The following is an 8,112-nucleotide window of genomic DNA, read 5'->3' on the forward strand; positions in this document are numbered from 1 at the left end:
GTTGATTATGCAAATCTACAGTGTTGACTGGTCCTTTAAGAGCATTCCTATGTTTTAATTACCATGAGCACAGCTGGACCAAAAACAGGTATGACATCAATTCCGGTATCATATTGCTCTGTATGGCAGTTTCACCATGTTTGAAATTGTAAGTAATTTATTTTTTATGTTCTTTTGTTTTGTTTTACAGATAATATACCCTTGATAAAGGTCTGATAATACTGAAACGTTGGGATAAGACCGGATTGTACCGGAATAAACTATTGAAGTTGATACTGTGTGCGTGGGTTATTTCATGAGCTATACCATAAGGACCAGGCACCAGTCATTTATATAAGGGAGTGCAGTGGTAAGTTTATATATATATATATATATATATATATATATATATATATATATATATATATATAATACAATTTTATTGTACAGTAGATACAGATAAAAATAGAAATATGGATTTAAAAATACAAAGAACCACCTTCTTTCTTACTAGAAAGAGGGAACAGGCAGGGATGCCATTGGCCTGTTATATTAGACAACACAGTGAAGTTCTTAAAGTCAACACACAGACTACGCATCTGTCACTTTATGCAGACAACCTCCTACTTTATGTTATTAATCCCTCGATAAATATACTTAAACTAATATAAATTATGAAAAGTATTGGAGTCTTCTCCATCTACAAAATCAGTATTGATAAATCAGAGGTGACCTGGCTGTATAAGACACAACTCACCACTGCACAATACAATTAAACACTTGGGAATCCAGCTACACATTAATCTGCATCAATTATTTTACTTGAACATTGATTGCGCCATTATTTGCCACGTGACTGGAGCACTCTTCCTCTCTCCTTATCTGGTTGTATACATCTCCTTAAAATTATTGCCCTCCCCAAAATCTTGTATCCATTACAAATGCTTCCCCTTCTATTGCCGAAAAGGGATTTAAATACTTTATCAGTTATGTTTCGCAGATTCATCTGGCAACAGAAAAAACATAGGATTAGTAAATTAAACCTGGCAATGTAGACTGAATCCAGCAGTCTAAAGTTCCTAGTCCTTTAATAGTATAAATGGGCATCCCTAATTAAATTGGTTGTAGGCTGGCTTATACATCTGGATTATTTCTGTCCATTAATAGAGCGAGAGTTGCTATTGCTATCCCCCATCCACCCAGCCTACCTGCCACACTCTAAATTATCATCTCTTCCAATCTAATGTTGACAGGCTTGGTATTTTAATTAAGCAAGGATCCCACTCAATCATGCATGTGTATAATATAATTGCGGCATATTACGAACAGCATTCCTTGCAAAAAAAAATCTGACTAAGTGGCAGGAGTTAAGGAGTCTATCCATCACATTGGAGGAAATCACAAACAGCTTTGTTAGGGTTAGAGAGGCAACCTTATCCACATACCTGAGGGAAACACATACATCATGCATATATTACAATCAAGTTACGTTCTAAGTGGGTCTCGGGAGCAAGAGATATTCTTAATAAATGCTCAATCCCTTCTCCAGACATAATACATTTGACATGGGATTGTCCCAAGTAAAAAAGTTTTGGGGTAAACGATCATACTGGTTTTCAAACTTACTTAAGGTCAAGATAGCACGGTCGGTGAAATATATCTTTTTTTACAAGAAGGTAAAGGCAAGTCTAAACTTTAAAGGTTTTTAAATACGGTTGTGGTAATGGGCAGGAAACATACTGCAATATTGCACTAAGAGTAGAGACCGGCCCTTTAAGAAACTACTTAATGCCTTACAAACTCGGTTGTTGGTTTAACAGGTAGACAGCTCAAGGTAATTTAGAATGGAGGATTATGGTGTTTATTCACAAATGGGAACCATTCTTATTATATCTCCCAGTAGAATTAAGGAATATAATTTTACATCATTCTATATTTATGCTCAATTAAAACTTACATGGCAGATGTTGCCTGTCTGTTCCTTGACAACATTAGCATTGATGCATTTGATCATTCTTCAAAGAGGTCTCCTTGGCTCAGGCAAGGGGCATGTCCACTCGTCCAGGCTCATTTCTTCTTAAAGGGCCACTAAACCCAAAATCTTTCTTTCATGATTCAGATAGAACATACAAATTTAAACAACATTACAATTTACTTCTATTATTTATTTTGCTTCATTTTTTAGATATCCTTATTTGAAGAAAAAGCAATGCACATGGGTGAGCCAATCACATGAGGCTTCTATGTGCAGCAACCAATCAGCAGCTAGTGAGCATATCTAGATATGCTTTTCATCAAAGAATATCAAGAGAATAAAACAAATTAAATAATAGAAGTAAATTAGAAAGATGTTTAAAAACGTATTGTCTTTCTAAATCATGAAAGAAAAAAATGTGGGTTTCATGTCCCTTTAAGGTAACGGCAATCTCATTTATCTTTTATTTGAAATATGGTAGCTTTGCTTGCATTATTATAGAGTTATTTAGACGAGGATCAATCCGCTCTTGGGTTTTGTTCTATTTTTGTTTTATTTATAAAAGTTGAGGAATTTTTCTCTTCAGGTTAAAAAAAAAAAAGAAAACTTGGGTACCACACAAATACTGTTAATTTAACGAACATTGCCAGAGCTGGCTAGTTCTAAAATCTGTATTTTCAATGTTACAGATAACTCTTACTATGTAGCCTATTCAGGCATTTGTGATGGTATTTAACCTTCTTTAATAAATAAAGAAAAAAAAATACAAAGAACAATTTTCCCCTATATAAAGAACACTGAAATTTAAATGCACAGTAAAACATTATTAAATATGGAATAAAAATTATTTTTAATGGTTCAAGGTATTTGAGTGGAAAGAGTTCCAAAGTGTATGTGTGTAATACATATACATGTTTATGTATGTATGTATGTATGTATGAATATACATTTATAAATACACGTGTATATACATAAATATTTGTCTAAATATGTGTATGGGTGTATGTATATTTTTTATTATAGCCCTTTGCAGTCAAATACATGGCTATATATTTTTGCACCCTTATAAAAATATTTTTATCAAAAGAGACATGAAACGCAATTTCTTTCTCTTTCTTAATTTACACGGAGCATGCAATTTTAAACAACTTTCAAGTTTACTTCTATTATCTAATTTGCTTCATTCTCTTGGTATTATTTGTTGAAGAAAACAGCAATGCACTACTGTGAGCTAGTTATCGCACTGTGTAAGTCAACAACACGAGGCATATATATGCAGCCACCAATTTAGCAGCTCCTGAGCCTACCTAGGTATCTTTTTTTTTTTTTTTTTTTAACAAGACAACTAAACAAATTAGAGAGCAAAAGTAAATTAGAAAGTTGTTAAAAATTACATCACTATCTGAATTATGAAAGAAAAAAAATTGGGTTTCATGTCCCTTTAATATTTTTATGATTACTTTTCATCTGATAGTGTTTATATGTGTGTAACAAGTTTATTTTAATGTATTTTTGTTGTGTGTTTTTTCTTTTAAGTCTTATTCTTTACGCAAGGTCTTCAGTCGCGCTAACCTGATGTGTGTTACATTAGATTGCGCTCAAGCGAACGCATGTACATTCAACTTGTAATATGTGTGCAAGTCAATATTGATCAATCTAACAATAGGGCTCCATTTGTAATATAGCCCTTTATCAATTCATATGGATTTCTCCATCAGCAGGGAACAGAAAAGAAAAAGAAAAAAGGTTGTTCTACTTACCCAAAATGAACCCCATGGCATCAATCCCAGCAACCATGTCTATCTGATCATTCTTGAATGGTTGTAGTAGATCATCAACACAATCTTTCAGAGCCTAAATGGGCAAGCATAATATTACATTAGTAGAACATTCCCCATACTGCCGGCAGGTTCCCTACACAGCCTTGATATTCCATATGCAGTTTTCAAGTTTTATATACAACCTAATGGTTCCATAAAGAACATTTGTATTTTATATATAGCATTTATATTAAAATCTACAGGTTCCATACATAACTGAGATTCTTACATGTAACATATGTGCAAACATGGAGGTTTCAGACACAGCCTTTTACATTTCATTGATGTTCTAGTCTGCAGGTTCCATTCACAACTTGGACATTTTATATGGAGCATTCACTTTCTAGTGTGACGTTTCCTTACAAAGAATAAAAGTTATACATGCAGTATTGATAATCTATTCTAGCCCTGCTGTTTCCAAACACAGATTTTAGTCAAGTTTGCATTGTTATTTTTCTTTCAGGCAATAAAAAAAGCTGCTAGATTCAGGTTTTGCACTTACCAAACAACTGTGGAAGACCTTAGACTTCAATGGGAGTCAAAGAACAATAATTTGTGTGTAGTTCACACTGAGACCATTGCCGCTTTTGGCTTGTTGTATAACATTAATGAATTCAAATTTTTGTCAGCCTCTCCTAGGTGTAAAGGCCCAAAATGCCCTTTGTAACTTGTACTTCAAAACATGTAGAACACACATATTCAATAAAATCATGTAAATAATTAATTATGCAACTAATATTTTATATATAAAAACAGAATTTATAGTTGCCGCTAAATTTCTCTTTCGGGGTGATGAGAGTCCACAGGCGTCTATAACATGTGGGATATACTTCCTGCCACTAGGAGGAAATTATGAACCCTCACAAGAGCTTTAATCCCTCCCACCTCCTCTCCCCACTCAGTTTACGTATAGCTGAGCAGAGGAGATAGACCAAAAAGGTAGGAAAGACAGAAAGCAGGGTTAAGAGGTGTAAATAAGAACTGTCACACATAAAGCAAAAACTTGGGTAGTTCCTATGGACTCATCATCCCAAAAGAAAGACATTTATTGGCAAATATAAAACAGAATTTATGTTTACCTGATAAATTTCTTTCTCCAACGGTGTGTCCGGTCCACGGCGTCATCCTTACTTGTGGGATATTCTCTTCCCCAACAGGAAATGGCAAAGAGCCCAGCAAAGCTGGTCACATGATCCCTCCCAGGCTCCGCCTACCCCAGTCATTCGACCGACGTTAAGGAGGAATATTTGCATAGGAGAAACCATATGGTACCGTGGTGACTGTAGTTAAAGAAAATAAATTATCAGACCTGATTAAAAAAACCAGGGCGGGCCGTGGACCGGACACACCGTTGGAGAAAGAAATTTATCAGGTAAACATAAATTCTGTTTTCTCCAACATAGGTGTGTCCGGTCCACGGCGTCATCCTTACTTGTGGGAACCAATACCAAAGCTTTAGGACACGGATGAAGGGAGGGAGCAAATCAGGTCACCTAAATGGAAGGCACCACGGCTTGCAAAACCTTTCTCCCAAAAATAGCCTCAGAAGAAGCAAAAGTATCAAACTTGTAAAATTTGGTAAAAGTGTGCAGTGAAGACCAAGTCGCTGCCCTACATATCTGATCAACAGAAGCCTCGTTCTTGAAGGCCCATGTGGAAGCCACAGCCCTAGTGGAATGAGCTGTGATTCTTTCGGGAGGCTGCCGTCCGGCAGTCTCGTAAGCCAATCTGATGATGCTTTTAATCCAAAAAGAGAGAGAGGTAGAAGTTGCTTTTTGACCTCTCCTTTTACCTGAATAAACAACAAACAAGGAAGATGTTTGTCTAAAATCCTTTGTAGCATCTAAATAGAATTTTAGAGCGCGAACAACATCCAAATTGTGCAACAAACGTTCCTTCTTTGAAACTGGTTTCGGACACAGAGAAGGTACGATAATCTCCTGGTTAATGTTTTTGTTAGAAACAACTTTTGGAAGAAAACCAGGTTTAGTACGTAAAACCACCTTATCTGCATGGAACACCAGATAAGGAGGAGAACACTGCAGAGCAGATAATTCTGAGACTCTTCTAGCAGAAGAAATCGCAACTAAAAACAAAACTTTCCAAGATAATAACTTAATATCAACGGAATGTAAGGGTTCAAACGGAACCCCCTGAAGAACTGAAAGAACTAAATTGAGACTCCAAGGAGGAGTCAAAGGTTTGTAAACAGGCTTGATTCTAACCAGAGCCTGAACAAAGGCTTGAACATCTGGCACAGCTGCCAGCTTTTTGTGAAGTAATACCGACAAGGCAGAAATCTGTCCCTTCAGGGAACTTGCAGATAATCCTTTTTCCAATCCTTCTTGAAGGAAGGATAGAATCCTAGGAATCTTAACCTTGTCCCAAGGGAATCCTTTAGATTCACACCAACAGATATATTTTTTCCAAATTTTGTGGTAAATCTTTCTAGTTACAGGCTTTCTGGCCTGAACAAGAGTATCGATAACAGAATCTGAGAATCCTCGCTTCGATAAAATCAAGCGTTCAATCTCCAAGCAGTCAGCTGGAGTGAAACCAGATTCGGATGTTCGAACGGACCCTGAACAAGAAGGTCTCGTCTCAAAGGTAGCTTCCAAGGTGGAGCCGATGACATATTCACCAGATCTGCATACCAAGTCCTGCGTGGCCACGCAGGAGCTATCAAGATCACTGACGCCCTCTCCTGATTGATCCTGGCTACCAGCCTGGGGATGAGAGGAAATGGCGGGAACACATAAGCTAGTTTGAAGGTCCAAGGTGCTACTAGTGCATCCACTAGAGCCGCCTTGGGATCCCTGGATCTGGCCCCGTAGCAAGGAACTTTGAAGTTCTGACGAGAGGCCATCAGATCCATGTCTGGAATGCCCCACAGGTGAGTGACTTGGGCAAAGATTTCCGGATGGAGTTCCCACTCCCCCGGATGCAATGTCTGACGACTCAGAAAATCCGCTTCCCAATTTTCCACTCCTGGGATGTGGATAGCAGACAGGTGGCAGGAGTGAGACTCCGCCCATAGAATGATTTTGGTCACTTCTTCCATCGCTAGGGAACTCCTTGTTCCCCCCTGATGGTTGATGTACGCAACAGTTGTCATGTTGTCTGATTGAAACCGTATGAACTTGGTCCTCGCTAGCCGAGGCCAGGCCTTGAGAGCATTGAATATCGCTCTCAGTTCCAGAATATTTATCGGTAGAAGAGATTCTTCCCGAGACCAAAGACCCTGAGCTTTCAGGGATCCCCAGACCGCGCCCCAGCCCATCAGACTGGCGTCGGTCGTGACAATGACCCACTCTGGTCTGCGGAACGTCATCCCTTGAGACAGATTGTCCAGGGACAGCCACCAACGGAGTGAGTCTCTGGTCCTCTTGAATCGATTTAGCCCAGAAAAGTCTACATTCTTAATAAGCCCTTATGAAGCCCTTATTTACCATCGTAATAAACATGGCTTACCGGATCCCATAGGGAAAAATGACAGCTTCCAGCATTACATCGTCTTGTTAGAATGTGTCATACCTCAAGCAGCAAGAGACTGCACACTGTTCCCCCAACTGAAGTTAATTGCTCTCAACAGTCCTGTGTGGAACAGCCATGGATTTTAGTTACGGTGCTAAAATCATTTTCCTCATACAAACAGAAATCTTCATCTCTTTTCTGTTTCTGAGTAAATAGTACATACCAGCACTATTTTAAAATAACAAACTCTTGATTGAATAATAAAAACTACAGTTAAACACTAAAAAACTCTAAGCCATCTCCGTGGAGATGTTGCCTGTACAACGGCAAAGAGAATGACTGGGGTAGGCGGAGCCTGGGAGGGATCATGTGACCAGCTTTGCTGGGCTCTTTGCCATTTCCTGTTGGGGAAGAGAATATCCCACAAGTAAGGATGACGCCGTGGACCGGACACACCTATGTTGGAGAAATTCTGTTTTCTTTTGTTGATGATGAGAGTCCGTAGATAAACATAACATGCAGGATACAATACCCAACCTGAGAGTCCATGTTAAGGACGGGTGGGACAAAATTATGGCAATCCATCTGAAGGACTTTCCTGGCAAAAGCAGCTTTGGAAGAAGCACAAGTGTCCGCTTTGCAAACCTGTTCCAAGGAGGCCAAAGTAGTACATACAGACCTGGTAGGATGAGCAGTTACTCTATTTGGAGGCGTTATGAATAGTCTGCTTTAGCCATGATGCCATGGCCACCACTGTAGCCTGTGGACAAACAAGCTAGAAGTCTGTCTAAAATCTATAGTAACCTATAGTAGCCTGAAGATAAAATTTTAAGGCACTGACTACACCCAATTTGTCATATACAA

At 38.4% G+C, this 8,112-nt stretch overlaps 1 protein-coding gene across 1 annotated transcript in view; it reads right to left on the bottom strand.

The window, feature by feature from the left end:
* LOC128652286 (adenine phosphoribosyltransferase) overlaps positions 1-7,797 on the bottom strand; it is a 54,267-nt gene extending 46,470 nt beyond the window's left edge. Inside the window, exons 1-2 of the mRNA XM_053705227.1 lie at positions 7,786-7,797; positions 3,715-3,808 (exon numbers count right to left, since the gene is read on the bottom strand). Of these exons, the coding sequence (XP_053561202.1) occupies positions 3,715-3,808; positions 7,786-7,797 (106 nt within the window). The remainder of the gene's footprint in view (positions 1-3,714; positions 3,809-7,785) is intronic.
* Between the last annotated feature and the right edge of the window lie 315 nt (positions 7,798-8,112).

The sequence above is a fragment of the Bombina bombina genome, chromosome 3 (genome assembly GCF_027579735.1).
Source record: "Bombina bombina isolate aBomBom1 chromosome 3, aBomBom1.pri, whole genome shotgun sequence".
Lineage (NCBI taxonomy): Eukaryota > Metazoa > Chordata > Amphibia > Anura > Bombinatoridae > Bombina > Bombina bombina.